Source organism: Danio rerio, chromosome 10 (assembly GCF_052040795.2).
Source record: "Danio rerio strain M-AB ecotype USA chromosome 10, GRCz13ab, whole genome shotgun sequence".
NCBI classification, from domain to species: Eukaryota; Metazoa; Chordata; class Actinopteri; order Cypriniformes; family Danionidae; genus Danio; species Danio rerio.
In genome coordinates this window covers 40,238,634-40,256,749 of record NC_141030.1, presented here as the reverse complement: position 1 = coordinate 40,256,749, position 18,116 = coordinate 40,238,634, and the positions used below count along the sequence as shown (strand labels likewise).

General features: G+C 35.3%; 1 protein-coding gene and 2 long non-coding RNA genes across 5 annotated transcripts in view; 2 read left to right on the top strand and 1 right to left on the bottom strand.

Moving 5' to 3' along the window:
- Nucleotides 1–1,571: 1,571 nt before the first annotated feature.
- On the top strand, nt 1,572–3,963 carry LOC147842164 (uncharacterized). The gene is made up of 2 exons (XR_015501390.1): nt 1,572–2,432; nt 2,967–3,963. It is a non-coding gene; the product is annotated as an uncharacterized LOC147842164 (long non-coding RNA).
- LOC147842163 (uncharacterized) overlaps nt 2,739–18,116 on the bottom strand; it is a 77,374-nt gene continuing 61,996 nt past the window's right edge. Inside the window, exons 2-4 of the long non-coding RNA XR_015501388.1 lie at nt 4,270–4,344; nt 3,454–3,844; nt 2,739–3,279 (exon numbers count right to left, since the gene is read on the bottom strand). This is a non-coding gene — a long non-coding RNA (uncharacterized LOC147842163). The remainder of the gene's footprint in view (nt 3,280–3,453; nt 3,845–4,269; nt 4,345–18,116) is intronic.
- nipblb (NIPBL cohesin loading factor b) overlaps nt 6,336–18,116 on the top strand; it is a 71,269-nt gene continuing 59,488 nt past the window's right edge. For 2 of the 3 annotated variants that reach the window (XR_015500554.1, XM_087269796.1), the window contains exons 1-2: nt 6,367–6,655; nt 16,255–16,398. Coding sequence is in view for 2 of the 3 variants with exons in the window: in XM_087269796.1 (XP_087125922.1) it covers nt 16,335–16,398 (64 nt within the window). In the remaining variant the exon portion in view is untranslated. 3 annotated transcript variants of the gene reach the window in all.

The window sequence follows — 18,116 nt, the reverse complement described above, 5'->3', positions numbered from 1 at the left end:
AATATTCTGTGATGGTTTCTATTATATTGTTTTTCATTAGAAACTTGACTATGCTAGAATAACAGGCTTAAAGCTGGCAGCATTTGATGTATACACTACCTGACAAAAGTCTTGTTGTCGATCCCAGTTGTAAGAGCAACATATGTTATCATGTGCTGATTTGGAAAAGAGGCAGAAGGTAGATTTTCCCCATGAATCATCTGTTGAACTGCATCCCAATCATCACACATACTACAGAAGACATTTTGGAACCCGCATGGAGCCAAGATTCTCACGGAAATCAGTCAAGTTTGGTGAAGGAAAAATCATGGTTTGGGGTCACATTCACTATGGAAGTGTGTTAGAGATCTGCAGAGTGCATAGCAACATCAACAGCCTGAGGTATCAAGACATTTGTGCTGCCCATTACATTACAAACAACAGGAAAGCGCAAATTCTTCAGCAGGAAAGTGCTCCTTCTTATACTTTAACCTCCCCATCAAAGATCCTGAAAGCAAAGAAGGTCAAGGTGCTCCAGGATTGGCCAGCCCAGTCACCAGACATGAATATTATTGAGCATGTCTGGGGTATAAAGGAGGACGCATTGTAAATGATTCCAAAGACTCTTGATGAACTCTGGGAGTCCTGCAAGAACACTTTCTTTGCTATTCCAGATGACTTTATTAATAAGTGATTTGGGTAGCAAAGATGTATGGATGCAGTCCTCCAAGCTAAAGGGAATCATACACAATATTCATTCTGTTTCCACGGCAGCATGACTTTATATTCTATACTGGACATTATTTCTGTTAAGTGACAAGACTTTTGTCTAAGCTAAGTCAGACCTTACTGTTCTAATTAAATAATTCAAAATCAAGGCATGATCATATTTTATTGTGGTAAAATAAGTGTATAAAATAAATGTCCACTTCTGACACCAAATGATTAACTAGAAGTCAAGTTATTATTTGTTGTTCCTAAAACTTGGATAGTCGACAAGACTTTTGCCAGGTACTGTAGTTAATAAATATTTATACAGTATATATTAAAAAAGTTTTAAGTTATAATTGACATAAATGAGCAGATACTAATGAAGAGAATAATGTATACTGAGCGACCTTTTGCTGTGAAGCGAACGTGCTACCCACTCCGCCACCGTGCAGCCCTTTCATAGATTTTTTTTTTACCAATATTAAAACAGAAAGTAATTGAACAATTACTGTATACACTAAAGTGCCGCGAGGTGGCGCGATTAAGCTTGTAAATCCAGACGCAAGTATATTTCAAACCTTTCCGTAGTATCTACATTCCCTTAAAATAATAGTCAAGAAAAACATTCTGGTTTCAATAAGACATATATATATATATATATATATATATATATATATATATATATATATATATATATATATATATATATATATATATATATTATTTTATTTTATTTTTTTTTTGACTAATAAAAAGTTTAAGCAAAAGTCTTACATCACACATTGTGTAGCAGTATTATTTAATCGTATAGGTTTAATACAAACAAACTTATCTTGCATGTTTCAAGAGCATAAATGAATTAAGGCAATTTTAAAACTCACGTTTAATTGTCTGACACTGTAAAGTCAACAACAGTCAAAAAAAAAAAACATAAATCAGTTAAATGTTACACGCACATTTCTCTGTGTTAGGAAATTCTGAACACAGATGCTAATAATAAATATGTGCTGCTATGAAGGTAAATCCGTTGCGAAACTCGAGAGCTTGCAAATGTAAATGTGAGCACTTGTGATAATAATATTTGTATGTGTAGGTTGAAATGTACACTTACAGCTCTGATGTGAACAGCTGAAATCCTCGATTTGCACACACACACAACAACCCACACACTTGTGTTTTAAATTGGAAGTTGCAGATTAATAGTTGTGTATTTGTAAAATGTCATTCACAAATACAAAGTGACAGACACACGTGTGCAAGGCAAATTTGATTGCATCTTTGCTCTACAACCACAGGTCGGCACTCACAACCTCTCAGATTGGTCAGTACAACTACAAATCTCCCGCGCTCTGACTTTTGCAACACATCTCCCGCGATCTCTGTAGCAGAACTCATCTGTGCACTCGCAGATGCAGAGGCGTGAGCAGCGCGGGGCGGGGGAGGGGCGGGGCAGGTGTAAAGCTGTTTGATTGGCTGAAGCCTGACCAATGAACAATGCCAGCAGCCAACATGACTGAGGTGCAAAATAATAATTTCCCACGATTATTTCATTAGTTAGGGTTTATTTAAACTCTTTTCTGAAGAGATTCTTGTTAAAAATCATAAATTCTACTGTAATGTACATACCAGTAAAAGAGCAGCAAAGCCAGTTTATTGGCTACAGCCAGCCAATGAGATGGGGCGTTTCTGTTTGTCAGCACACAGGGCAGCTCACGTTGTTGGAGGCCTCGAGCAATCAGAGGGTAAGTTAAGATTTTTTAATAATTATCTATATGTTCAATACTGTTAGCTAAGCTAAGGACTGTGCTGGGTGCTTCTCTTGTTTGTTTCTTATATAAGAAAACAGTTATGAGTTATCTAGGAGCTGCTTTCAATCATGTTATATGGTTCTAAAGATACGATTCAACCCACATGAAATAAGAAGTTGTAATAGCATTTATAGTAAACAATATTACGTTTTTGAACCATACTAACTATAATAAACTGTATTATACTGTATATTTTGCAGTATCTACAACTTTGTTAATGAATGCAACAGCACACTGTAGTATTAACTAGCATGAACTTTAATGAATTGAAGTATATTTACACACACGCACACATTAATAGCAATTAAAAATAACACTAGGCGTTTCAGTTTCTTACAGATCATACCGGTTTTTGTTATTATAACCTGCATCATATCTATCTATCCATCTATCTGTTTACATGTTTGTGTACAGTGTGTCCTTTATGTCACTTTTTTAATTATGAAAGTTACTACCTTTATTTCTCAGTTTCCTGTAAGGATGGAGTGACAGGAGAGATCAGGATGTTTCAAGTCGATGAGGAACTCAGAGAAGCTGCATAGCTTGAAAAGGATGTTATTTATGCTAAAGATGACATGATGATCCAGTTCATCTACAAACACTTCAAAATAATTCAGATCATTCAAGAGGAAGCCGACCATTTATTTTCTCTTTTTACCTGCCAAGATGACTACAGATTTGAACAAAACACACACTCACCCACACACAACTTTTATTTTGATAATTGTTTAATGTAGTATTTTTACACTTTACTGTAAGGCAGGGGTGTCAAACTCAGTTCCTGAAGGGCCGTAACCCTGCACGTTTTTAGTTGCAACCCTGCTTCAAAACACTTAAGTGAAAGTTTCAAACAAACCTGAAGGACTCAATTAGTTTGATCAGGTGTGTTTAATTAGGGTTAGAACTAAACTTTGCAAAGCTGCAGCCCTCCAGGAACTGAGTTTGACACCTGTGCTGTAAGGGAATGTAATTTGTCAAATAAAATTTACAGTCCAAATAAGTGTAGCGCAAATGTCTAGTTACTTGTATTGAAATATTTAAGGGTTTTTCCTTGTTCGTAATGAGATGGAGGTGGTAAATCCAACTTCATCATTACCCATCAAATGTTATCTCCTCTTTAATCCTTTGCTCAAGCCTATACTAATGGTCAGAAAGCAAGCCATTGTGTAAAGCTGGTTGATGCTCGCTGTAATAGAGAGAGATGATGACTGTTCAGCTTATGTTGCTTAACCCTGCAGATGAGATGCTCAAAGTGGACCCTCTGCCGAGCGATGGACACTGTCTCCCTCACCTAGTTGCTCTTCCTTTGAACACACATATCATGTTGAAGGATGCAAGTTGTGGACCTAAATCAGATGTAATGCATGTAGATGTATAAATTAGAAAGAAATGAAACTGCTTTAAAATGTATTAGGTTTTACATATAAAGTATACTTCAATTCATTAAAGTTCATGCTAGTTAATACTACAGTGTGCTGTTGCATTCATTAACAAAGTTGTAGATACTGCAAAATATACAGTATAATACAGTTTATTATAGTTAGTATGGTTCAAAAACGTAATATTGTTTACTATAAATGCTATTACAACTTCTTATTTCATGTGGGTTGAATCGTATCTTTAGAACCATATAACATGATAGAAAGCAACTCCTACATAACTCATAACTGTTTTCTTATATAAGAAACAAACAAGAGAAGCACCCAACACAGTCCTTAGCTTAGCTAACAGTATTGAACATATAGATAATTATTAAAAAATCATAACTTACCCTCTGATTGCTCGAGGCCTCCAACAACGTGAGCTGCCCTGTGTGCTGACAAACAGAAACACCCCATCTCATTGGCTGGCTGTAGCCAATAAACTGGCTTTGCTGCTCTTTTACTGGTATGTACATTACAGTAGAATTTATGATTTTTAACAAGAATCTCTTCAGAAAAGAGTTTAAATAAACCCTAACTAATGAAATAATCGTGGGAAATTATTATTTTGCACCTCAGTCCTGTTGGCTGCTGGCATTGTTCATTGGTCAGGCTTCAGCCAATCAAACAGCTTTACACCTGCCCCGCCCCTCCCCCGCCCCGCGCTGCTCACGCCTCTGCATCTGCGAGTGCACAGATGAGTTCTGCTACAGAGATCGCGGGAGATGTGTTGCAAAAGTCAGAGCGCGGGAGATTTGTAGTTGTACTGACCAATCTGAGAGGTTGTGAGTGCCGACCTGTGGTTGTAGAGCAAAGATGCAATCAAATTTGCCTTGCACACGTGTGTCTGTCACTTTGTATTTGTGAATGACATTTTACAAATACACAACTATTAATCTGCAACTTCCAATTTAAAACACAAGTGTGTGGGTTGTTGTGTGTGTGTGCAAATCGAGGATTTCAGCTGTTCACATCAGAGCTGTAAGTGTACATTTCAACCTACACATACAAATATTATTATCACAAGTGCTCACATTTACATTTGCAAGCTCTCGAGTTTCGCAACGGATTTACCTTCATAGCTGCTATCACAAACAATTGTTTCAATAAAATGTCCACTCTGTGAAATCTACAGACACAAATGTGAGTTAAAAAAAATGTTTATTCTGAATGTTTAGTTCCAGATGTCTGAAAGAAGACACATTGTGAAGGCAAAACAGTCCAGTCATTGTGTAAAAACAATGCTTTTGCTCATAAACCTCCGCATTAACTCCTTCAAAAAAATGTAAAACTTCCCCTGTATCCATAAATGAGACCAAATAAAAACAAAGAATTCAATAAACTTTAATTGATTTTTTTTGTACATTAATGGACAACAGGTCAAAACTACCTATATGCCAATATGAAATTAAAAATAAAAAGTTTACTCTGTCAAATCCTCCATATATTTGAATAACGGCAATGTTAGAAACCTGCTGAGAGATTGAGGTAAAGTTGGTTTTGGACTTTCCCCTTAATAATTTAATGTTAGAAAACTATTAGAAAATTCTATATTCATTCATTTCCATCCGCTTTCCCAGGACTGGATCACGGGGACAGCAGTCTTGGGGGAGAACCCCAGACTTCCCTCTCCCCAGACACTTTCTCCAGTTCCTCTGTGGGAATTCCAAGACATTCCCAGGCCAGCCGAGAGACATAGTCCCTCCAGCTTGTCCTTGGTCTTCCCTTAGGCCTCCTTTCAGTGGGACATGCCTGGAACACCTCCCTAGGTAGGTGTCTAAGAGGCATCCGAAACAAATGCCAGAGCCACCTCAGCTGACTTCTCTCGATGTGGAGAAGTGGCTCTAGTCAGAGCTCCTCACCTAATCTATAAAATTCTAAATTATGAAATCATATTAGCAGTCAATACTTATCAAAGTAGGTTGTTCACAGTCAAATAAACAGTACTAATGTTGATTTCACATCAAACTTGCATGAGATTTCAGACCGAATATTCAAAGTACCATGGTAAACTAGGAGCATGTTACAAATTGTCACTGAATATAATGCGAATATAAAAACTTTACCTTAATTCTAAGTAAGCTATGCCATTGTTCACAGTCAATTACATATAAGGAGCATGTCACAAACGTTCATTGAAAGAATGTGCTGATATAAACAAACTTTACCCTAATTCAAAGCACAACCTAGTTCACGGTCATTTAAATAGTGCTAATTTTGTGTTCAATACTTGCACTAGATTTCAGACCGAATACTTAAAGTACCATGGTGATTATAATAATAAGCCACTCAATATAATGCGAATATAAACCAACTTTAGCTAAACAGAACACAGAGCTCAGCGGAGGACAGTGATGGGAAGCGGCGGATGGAGCAGAGGGAAGGGGAGGAGAGCATCAGCGGAAGTCGGCGGGTCGCTGCTGGTTGGTTCGGCGCCGGTGGAGGGAGTCATTCCTGCAGCACTGCTTCCGGTCGGCATTTTGTTCTGCGAGAGAGAGAGTGTCTCTGTGTGGAGTCTTTTTATGAGCGCCCGGGAGCATTTCGGTACCGAATCTTTTTCGCTATCATCCGGACTAAAGTGCGAGCTTCCGCGGGCGCCTGCGAGAAGGAATGACCGCCGCCCGCCCGTCTTCATGTTCGCAGTGAGAGGAAGCGGTGCGACCCGGATTATTGTTGTGAGAGGGACACAGCGAGCCCGAACCCCTCCACCTTCACCTTTCAACGGCAGAGACTCAGGTAAACACGCTGGACCTGTTTCTTATGTTCCGAGCCAGGCAGAACAAGAGTCCGGTTTCTGGGTGGGATGTGCTTCGGACGTTCCGAAAGGTTATCGGTGTTTTGCAGCCCTCGCTCCGTGTTAGCATACGCGTTAGCTCGGTGCGGGCCCGCAGGCGAATCCGCGGTTCGGATGGTTCGCGAGCGGAAGGCCAAAACGGGCCGTTTTTAACGGACTCAACCGGTCCGGGAGGCTCGACTGGAGATGCAGGTGTGCGAATGAGCCCGAAGCCCGGAGATAAGAGTCACACGGGCCTGCAGCTCCGCAGACCAGAGTAAACAATACTGTCCTCACAGAGTAAACCTCATTCACCTTCCATCACAGTAAACAATACTGTGCTTTCAGAGTAAAACCGCATCCAGCGCCTGTCAGAGTTCACCAAAATCATAGCAGAACCATCCGAAATCATCACTGTCTCTCATTTTAGAGCACAACTTATTAATCACAATAGTAAAGCAATCCGCCATTCAGAATATAAACAATGCTTATTTACATCTCGCAGAGTAAACATTAGCATTAACGTCCTGATTAAATAGCCAAGGATATTCCTTGGGATGAACTTGTTTTGGTGTAGTTTTATTAATGAGATTCATAACATGTCATTAAATCAAAGCCTTTATGCATCTATCAAAGTGTAGCTCAAACAATGCACTGCTACTGGATTGAATAATTTGAAAGTATTTGCAGGCAGAATTATTAGTCCAGAATTAATATTCATAACTAGCAGGATTTGTGAAGGGAGTTTAAATCAATTATTGAATTATTCACCTGCATATCAATTTTTTTTTTAATAAACCAAGTCTCAGATGAGCTTATGTGCTTGTTTGGACTTTTTGTGTAAATAATATTCCCAAATAATTAGTAATACACATAAACAAAATATAAACATGTCATTTGTACACAAAGACCAGAATAAATAAGTATATATAAGATAATATATGTATTTAAACAGAAGCTTTAAATAATTTATTTAAATATTTTACGCATTTTATAACTGCAGATTTTGATATTTGCAAAAATGCATCGATTATTTATTGATTATTTATTGAGATGCTAAGGAAAAACATTTGGGAGCAGTTCAATTTAGTTTATTCTTCATATCCAAATTGTGCACTAATTAATAACCAAAAGTAAATGTTGTGTCCGTTGACAAGACTTTGCATTCATAAGCGTAGATTCTCACATAGACTTGCGCTTGAAGTGGCTTGAAGTGGCCCACGTTAATGTGAAGCCGGCCAGATTTGTTTGTGGTGTTTTATTAAGCAGCTGCTGCAGGAGAAACTCTGAGCTGCGGCTGTAATCTATGAATGAGATTTCACATAAGAGACCTGTATTAATATATTAACCTTATTAAATGAGCAGGCATGATGAAGCTTGTCCTGAGATGAACCAAGCCAGTATCATTGGATGCTTTTGTTCTAGATTGGTTTTCTTTATGTGTACTTTAGTGTTTATGTAATAACAGTTAAAGTATGAAAAGGAGAGTTTAATTTAATTTTAGCTTGTTTATTATAAAAATTGCTTTGTTGCCCAGTATATAAGACAAACGTATGCCATGTGTGGTATATATATAACCTGTATAGTCATTGTGATGAATTATGTATATTCCAATATTTACAGATGATCAGGATTTGTTTATTTGAAAAAAATATTATAGCGACTCTAAATTTGATTGCTGTGAATATTATTTTATTTAGTTTTTAGTGCTGTTTATAAAAATGTTAAATTCAATTCATGTTTATTTATATATCGCTTTTACAAAGTAGATTGTTTCAAGTCCACTTAACAAAGAGGTTTTAGTAAAAATGTATTTCAAATGCGACAAATTCATAAAGTATTTAGTTAAATATACATATATATGGTTTAAATAATAAAGTTAATTCATTCTCAGAGTTCAATACAGCTGATTTGTATGAATACCCATTATTTTTATTATGCAATTTTGAACAATATTAATATAAACATATCATAATATTGTTAAGAACATTGTGTAATAATAATGTGATTATTACTAAAAATATGTCTATATATTTGAATAAATCAATTTGTATTGCAGTCAAAAACACCAATAACAATTATGGAAAATTGATTGTTATAAAATAAAACATTATGAATAATAGCAAAAAAAATTGTGATGATAATAATAATAATAAAAATAATAATAAATACATACACTGTAAATAAAAAGTACTTATGAATTTGTTATAATAAAAATCAAATCATAATATTTGCTAATTATTTTAGTATGATAATAATGGTAATAATAATAATGGTGACGATAATAATAATAATAATGATAATAATAATAATAATTATAATATTTACAGTTGCATATCATGGTTTTATTATTGTAATCAAAAGCAGAAATAAAAATTCAAAGGTTACGCTGGAAAATTAGTTAATGTATATTGATCATTAGGCAATAATAATAATAATAAAGAAAATTCACCAACCGTAAACCTTACCACTATACTTTTGAATTTATTGTTATAATAAAAACTTTAATCATAATATTTGCTAATTATTTTAGTATAATAATAATATTAATTGTGATGATGATAATAATAATAATATTTATAGTTGCATTCATGGTTTTTATTATTGTGGTCAAAAGCAGAAATAAAAATTTAAGTTAGCCTAAAAAACTAGTTATTGTACATTGATTATATAATAATAATAATAATAATAATAATAATAATAATAAAGAAAATATACTGTAAACATTAAAAAAGTTATTTATTATGAATTTATTAAAAATTCACCAACCGTAAACCTTACCACTATACTTTTGAATTTATTGTTATAATAAAAACTTTAATTGTAATATTTGCTAATTATTTAAGTATAATAAAAATAATAATATTATTATTTCATGGTTTTATTATTGTAGTCAAATGCAGAAATAAAAAATTAAGTTAGCCTAAAAAATTTGTTATTGTACATTGATTATATAATAATCATAATAATAATAATGATAATAATAATAAAGAAAATATACTGTAAACATTAAAAAAGTTACTTATTATGAATTTATTATTATAAAAAAAAAACTTTAAATGTAATATTTGCTAATTATTTAAGTATAATAAAAATAATAATATTATTATTTCATGGTTTTATTATTGAAGTAAAATGCAGAAATAAAAAATAAAGTTAGGCAGGAAAATTAGTTATTGTACATTGATTATAGAATATTATTAATAAAATGAATAATAATAGTAATAATAATAATAACATGACATGCATTGTAAATATTGAATTAGGTTATTATTATTATTATCATCATCGGGCGAGGCAGTGGCGCAGTAGGTAGAGCTGGTTCGAACCTCGGCTCAGTTGGCGTTTCTGTGTGGAGTTTGCATGTTCTCCCTGCTTTCGCGTGGGTTTCCTCCAGGTGCTCTGGTTTCCCCCACAGTCCAAAGCGTACATGCGAAACAGATGAATTGGGTAGGCTAAATTGTCCATAGTGTATGAGTGTGTGTGTGTGTGGATGTTTCCCAGCGATGGGTTGCAGCTGGAAGGGCATCCGCTGTGTAAAAACTTGCTGGATAAGTTGGCGGTTCATTCCGCTGTGGCGACCCCAGATTAAGAAAGGGACTAAGCCGACAAGAAAATAAATGAATTATCATCATCATCATCATTATCATCATCATCATTAATATTTGTTTTATTATTATTATTATTGATTTAATTGAACAATATTTTTTTATTATTGGTAAATTACGTAAATTCATTAATAAATTTCATTCATTAATAAATAACTAATAATAATATTGAAGTATTCTAATAATTTAGAATTTCTATTATTATAGTAAAAAACATGAATATTGACAATTTAAATTATATGATGTATAGTAATTAAAATTATCACATGCAAATGTAAATATTTAAATTATATTTATGAATGAAGATAATTATTATTTTTAATACTATTAATGAAATTCTTACAATCAGTATGATTTATTTTTAGAACAAAGCAGCACAATTGTCAGGATTATTGGTTATTGAACATAAAAGCTCATCAATATCTGTAAAAAAAAAAAGCAGCATTGATTAATCCCAGTTCTTGTTTGCATAAAGCAACATCATCGTCAGAAAGTAAAACAGTTTTTATAGTTTTTTCGCAATTTCATCTTTCTCCGCTCTGCTGCTTTGAGCTGCTGTTTTAGCAGTAAGACTTTGGTGTTTTGGAAGTGATGTTATGTCTCAGTAAGACTCTGGTGGTTTTACTGGAGAGGAAGAGATTGGCTCCAAACTCTGGCTTCTTCCAAGCGTCTGGGGAAGACCTTCCTGTTGCAGCAGGACAGTGTCTCTGTCCCAGTGCCTGATGGGAAAGCCTCCTGGAGGAGCACAAGGGGGGAGGGGAAACTCCAAAATAAAGCCCATTTGATGAGCAGATGCGCGTGTAGTTTTGGCCATGCTCGGTACCTCTTTTGTTCTGTGCATAATGCGTATGCTAAGTTTAAAGTGAAGCTTTTTGTTTTTATGTATATGGCTCCATGTGTTCAGTAAAGTGTGCCTGACTGTAGCAGTCAGAGTTTTTACTGAACACAGATGTTGATGGTAGCAATCATTGTCATGCGGCTCTAATTTTGAACAATTGTTGCCAAGCTTCAGTAACACTTTTAAATAATGGTCCATTAGTTGATGTATTTACTAACATTAAGAACAGTCTGGTACAGCATTTATTAATCACAGTTCAATATTTAGTTATTATTAAAATCCAAAGTTATGCTAACATGAGTTAATGCACTATGAACTAACAATGAACTACTTTATTCTCATTGACTAACGTTAATAATGATGAATAAAACTGTATTAAATGTGCTGTTCATTGTTTGTTCCTGTTAGTAAATACATTCACTAACATGAACTACTGCACTATTATTTTAGTGTTACTGAAGTGTCTTATGTTTTACTTATGTTGCATACAAAGCTGTGATACAAATGAATTATTTCAATGTAAAAATGTTAGTTAAAATTAGTTCCTATGATGAAAAGCATGCATTTTCAGCTTCTTTACTCCAGTTTTTAGTTTTCCTCAGAAATGTTTCTGATTTGATAATTTGTTGCGCAAAGTAATTTTTGATTATCAGTGTTGAAAAAAGTTGTTGTATTATATTTTGTAACAACCATTATACATTTTAAGTCAGAATTTTTTGATAAACAATCTAAAATATTCAATGATCAATTTTGGGCATCCTTGCTGAATAATAATAATAATAATACAAACATACTGATCCCACACTTTTGAAGTAGTAATTTTCAAAGATGTAAACACAAAAGTAAACAATTCAAGTGAAACCTAGTAAGTCATATACACTGTAAAACCAAACCGTCAACTTTATCAAATGAAATGTGTAGTTAACTCAAAATGTACTGGAAGTTAATTCTACTCATTTGAAAAGACTTTTGAACTCAGTGTTGAAGGTAATGAGTTAATTAAATACCTCATTACTTCAACTTAAATGCAGTAAGTTCACAGTACTCGTATAGATTAGTTTTGAGCTTAAATGGTTTGTTGCAATTGGTTTCCTCAAATGGTTTGAGTTACCTTAACTTTTTGGGTTTTACAGGGTAGTAGTGTTGTCACGATACTGGAATTCAGTACCAATCGATACAGAAATTTTAAAAATCGCCCATTTCCTGCTAACATTTGAGCGATGTTTGAGGTTTTCTTAAATCGATGATTTGCCATCGAGTTCATGTGCTTAACAGAAATGACTGTGATTGGCCGTGATTGTCATCACTTCACCCAGCTCTCCACTGTTTACTGAGTGTTACCACAGATACAGGAACACTGGAGCGTTTTAAAGCTACGATTCATCACCAGATTGCTTGTATGTCGGCTCATATAATCTATAATCTAATATAAAAACAAATAGAACCTCAACTTAAAATACCCTTCAGGCAATCTCAAGTTTACATATCTCACAGTTTGCTTTGGCAATGTTGTCGTCATCAACATAATGACCGTACGTTCACACCGAAAGCGGCGAGAGCGTCAAAGTAGCCGGAGGTCATTCATTTTCAATGAGAGCCGGCGGCGATAAGCTGCGAGGAGCAGCGCAGCGCGTCTTTGCCGGCATGAGCGTCGAGGAGAGTTGAAATGAAGTCAACTTTATGGTAATGAGCTATGACGCGTTTCGGCGGTAAGCAATCAGAATGAAGACGTCCATCGCTTGATAGCAGTTCAGAGAACACAGACCTGTGAACTTTGGTTCCGACCACAGTTGTTCCCAAGGGTTTGATTATTGCGGTCGCCGGATTTCCAATTATTTACAATTTTTTCCTACAGGAACATACATTAAATAAGTTGCTGGCGAGTTACTGATGTTCATTAATGTTATATAAATTTATCTTAAAAAAGCGGGAATCTCACGCGATGTGACAGTACAAAACAGTACTGCTGCTTCAGGATATTTCAGACATATGGACACATATTGGATAAATAGAGCAAAGCCGCACCACACGCAACTTGATCTTCCATTGTTGTATGAATTTGATAAGAAGTGCGCAACATTTTCACGCTAGAAACATGTTTTATGCAGGAATGTAACTGATATGCTGCAACGGCTCCTTTAAATAAGAGATCAATGTAGCGAGTTTTGACGCTCTCGCCGCAGGAGCTGAAGGCAGAGAGCGTTGTCGCCAGGGCGGCCAGAGCGACCTTGGACGCTCTCGCCGCTTTCGGTGTGAACGTACGGTAATACCTTCAGATCGCAGACATACTCGCGCTCTCCGCTTCAAGCTGCTTCTGTGTTCTACTTTGCCAGCATTTAACCAATAGCATCTCTGCATTAATGTCATGGCTCACACTGTTGTTTCTGTGTGAAGTCAAGAAATAGGTCTAACTCTGTGCCACCGCATAACTGTAGATGTGTTAATAAATAATGACATTATATGTAATATACATATATATTCAAGTCGTGATCGGGAGGTAACTTCCAATTCCGATCGAGTCTGAAACCACATGATCGGATCTGGACATCGCTAAAATATATACCATACAGACCAAAAGTTTGGACACACCTTCTTTATTTTCATGACTTTGAAAATTGTAGCTTCACACTGAAGGCATCAAAACTATGTATTAGCACATGTGGAACTATATACATTACAAAAAATTGTGAAACAAATGAAAATATGTCGTATTGTAGGTTCTTCAAAGTAGCCACATTTTGCTTTGATTACTGCTTTGCACACCCTTGGCATTCTCTTGATAAGCTTCAAGAGTTCGTCACCTGAAATGGTTTTCCAACAGTCTTGAAGGAGTTCCCAGAGATATCTAGCACTTGTTGGCCTTTTTGCCTTCTCTTTGCGGTCCAGCTCACCCCAAACCATCTCGATTGGGTTCAGGTCCGGTGACTGTGGAGGCCAGGTCATCTGGCGCAGCACCCCATCACTCTCCTTCTTGGTCAAATAGCCCTTTCACTGCCTGGAGGTGTGTTTGGGCTCATTGTCCTGTTGAAAAATAACTGATGGTCCAACTAAACACAAACCAGATGGAATAGCATGCCGCTGCAGGATGCTGTGGTAGCCATGCTGGTTCAGTATGCTTTCAATTTTGATTAAATCCCCAACAGTGTCACCAGCAAAGCACCATCACACCTCCTCCTCCATTCTTCACGGTGGGAACCAGGCATGTAGAGTCCATCCGTTCACCTTTTCTGCGTCGCATAAAGACACGGTGGTTGGAAACTGCAGATATCAAATTTGGACTCATCAGACCAAAGCACAGATTTCCAATGGTCTAATGTTCATTCCTTGTGTTCTTTAGCCCAAACAAGTCTTTTCTTCTTGTTGCCTGTCCTTAGCAGTGGTTTCCTAGCAGATATTTTACCATGAAGGCCTGATTCACACAGTCTCCTCTTAAGAGTTGTTCTAGAGATGTGTCTGCTGCTAGAACTCTGTGTGGCATTGACCTGGTCTCTGATCTAAGCTGCTGTTAACCTGTGATTTCTGAGGCTGGTGACTCGGTTGAACTCATCCTCTGCGGTAGAGGTGACTCTTGGTCTTCCTTTCCTGGTGCGGTCCGCATGTGAGCCAGTTTCTTGCTTGATGGTTTTGGTGACTGCACTTGGGGACACTTTCAAAGTTTCATTTCTTAAAGTAATGATGGCCACTCATTTTTCTTTACTTAGCTGCTTTTTTCTTGCCATAATACAAATTCAAACAGTCTATTCAGTAGGACTATCAGCTGTGTATCCACCTCATTTCTGCACAACACAACTGATGGTCCCAACCCCATTTATAAGGCTAGAAATCCCACTTATTAAACCTGACAGGGCACACCTGTGAAGTAAATACCATTTCAGGTGACGACCTCTTGAAGCTCGCCAAGAATATGGAAAGCAGTAGTCAAAGCAAAAGGTGGCTACTTTAAAGAACCTAGAGTATGACATATTTAAGTTGTTTCACACATTTTTGTTATGTATATAATTCCACATGTGTTCATTCATAGTTTTGATGCCTTCAGTCAGTGTGACTACCATTTTCATAGTCATGAAAATAAAGAAAACTTTGAATGAGAAGGTGTGTTCAAACTTTTGGTCTGTGGTGTGTATGTGTGTGTGTGTGTGTGTGTGTGTGTGTGTGTGTGTGTGTGTGTGTGTGTGTGTGTGTGTGTATGTGTGTATTAGTGCTGTCAATCAATTAAAAATAATTAACTAATTAATCACACTTTTTTGGAAAATTAATCGCGATTAATCACATTTAAAAGACTGAAACTTGTAATTTTGGCAATTCGAATGTAAAATTAATGTAAACGCAAGACAAAAACTATTTAAATTCAAAATATAATTATTTATTAGAATTTTTTTTTACTTGTAACACAGATTTCTTCATGTAAACAACATACCCACAATAAACCCTCAAGATGCTGGCTTGACAGCCATGTGTATTACAGAAATAAAAACACAGGCATGCTAATGCCATTTGAATTTTAAAACAATCAGTACCAATAAAGAAAAATTGATTTCCAAGTTGGATTTAAAGTGCACTGCAAATTATTAAGACTTATTAAGAGTCCACCATGTAAGCAGCGATTTTTTGATTACCTTAAAGGACCACCGCCCCACGAAATGCGGAGGTTTTTCTTTCCATTCGCTGTGCGTTATCAAATTCCATTAAAACAAAAGTCGAAAGATTAAAAATTAAGCACTCAAAGTTGCATGAATCTCTTGCGGAAAAGCTGAATAGCCTGGTAATGCGACATTAATTGTTTTATACTGAAACTTGCCTTCAAAAAGTGCTTCCTTGGTCTTATCCATATTTCTTTGCATGTTGAACACACGTCCACCAAAACAGGAAATAAAAAAATTGCAACTGCGTTAATTGCGTTAATTTTTTTAATGCGTTAAATATTTTAAATTAATCGCATGCGTTAACGAACAAATTTTGACTGCACTAGTATATATATTTTTTTACTTGTGGCATGAATAACATTCAAGTCTCATTTAAAATGTAAATGCTGTTTTTGCAACGGCTGTGCATGTACTTTTAATACTGAACTCGATGATACTGATGATGTCATCACGTTTTCTTTGTCCTCCTGCAGCGAAAGATGTAAAGGTGGATCAGTGAGCAGCGACACTGAGCAACCTGTGCGTCCACGTGAGCTCCCTTCCCTTCTTCAGCATGAATGGGGACATGCCTCATGTTCCTATCACCACTCTCGCTGGGATTGCAAGCCTCACCGACCGTAAGTTGAGCTCAGGTTTTTTCCATTGAATATATATATATATATATATATATATATATATATATATATATGAAGAGTTCAGATGCATAAACCTCTAAATGCCATCTGAAATGTTCTTTTAAAAGGAACATTTTTCTCAGCCTCCTGTGTTTATGTTCAGTTATTTCACTTGAAGGCAATGGAAATAACTTATTCGTCACTTTAAAAGTAAAATTGCTGAGCCTACATACAGGAGTCTGAGGAAAATGCAAATTTTAGGAGAAAATATTAAATTGCTTTTGGAGGTTTTTGCTTATTTTGTTTATTTACGATTGTGAATTGCATTATGGGATGTTGATCTCTGCTGTCCACCTTTAATGTTGAAAATTCAACTCTACAGTTTAACAAAGTAACTTTTATTGAAATTTTAGTAGTTTAAAATAATATAATATAAAAGAAATGAAAAAAAATAAGTCTGTAAAATAGCTGAAAATGTACTGCAGTTTATTACAATGTCATTGTACCATAATATACAACACCAACCTAGACAATATATCACTTTAAATTAATAAAATGTTAATAAAAATCACTTTTTTCAAACTTTTCAAGGTTAAAAGTTGTTCAGGAAAGATCAAGGTCTCATATATGCAATTAAAAAGCATAAATAAATATGAAAAAATCAAAACATGAATCACAAAATACAGTTAACTGCTAATTCATGGATATTTTTAATAGAGTAGTAAAAAATGTACCAACAGTAGCTAAAATGTATGGATGCAACAAATTTTGAGCTGCAAAAATGATCAGTCGAAAATGACATTTTAATTTTCAACAAAAATGTATGGCCGTGGAAGAGCCGCAGTTTCAGTTTGGCCCAGAATTTTTATGTCGTAGCATCCCTACTAAAACACTGTATTATTCATGCCAGACCACAGTAGAGAAACGGTATGCGCCTGTGCACGTGCGGTCCTGTAATCCTCCAATGTTGTTTTGGTTGTGCATGCAGAACATGTTACTCCTTAAATAGTTTGAAACTAGGCCTGGACAATATATCGTTTCAGCATAGATATCGCAGTGTGTGTGTCCACAGTAGTCACGTCTCAGGGTATGCAATGTTGAGTTGCCATTATAATTGATCAGTATAACCTTAACGGAGTGAACGTTTATCATTTATATGTGTTTTAAAGGCATTTCAAGAGAGTTTAAAACATTCAGGCTCAAAAGAAGTACATTTGTAACGTTAATGAGGAATTATTTTCCTGGATTAATACAATGAAGATTTCATTATTACATTTTTATACCTGAATACTGTTTGACTCTCTGGAAAACCATTAAAAAGTACTGTTTATTTGACTTCTTATAATATTTTACTTTATACGTGATTCACACCCTGTACAGTCCTGATGGATGATTTCTTTTAAGGTAGAGTTTTTCCAACCATCTGGTAAAATCGTATTCATATCCCAATATATTACAGAAAAACAAAATATTGCAATGTCAGAATTTTTCAATATCATCCAATATCATGCAGCCCTGTTAGAAATGATCACATAAGATGTTTTTTTTCCACTAAGTTGAAATCTGGGTCTACTAATATAATGCAATTCATGTCAGGTAAGCAAAACATGCACAAAACTAAGTGACAAATTTGAGTTGATGCAAATTGAGAGAAACAAATTGTTATTGTTTTTAGTGTGTCAGTAATATGCTTATATTTTAATGAATTTTGTACTGTTTCG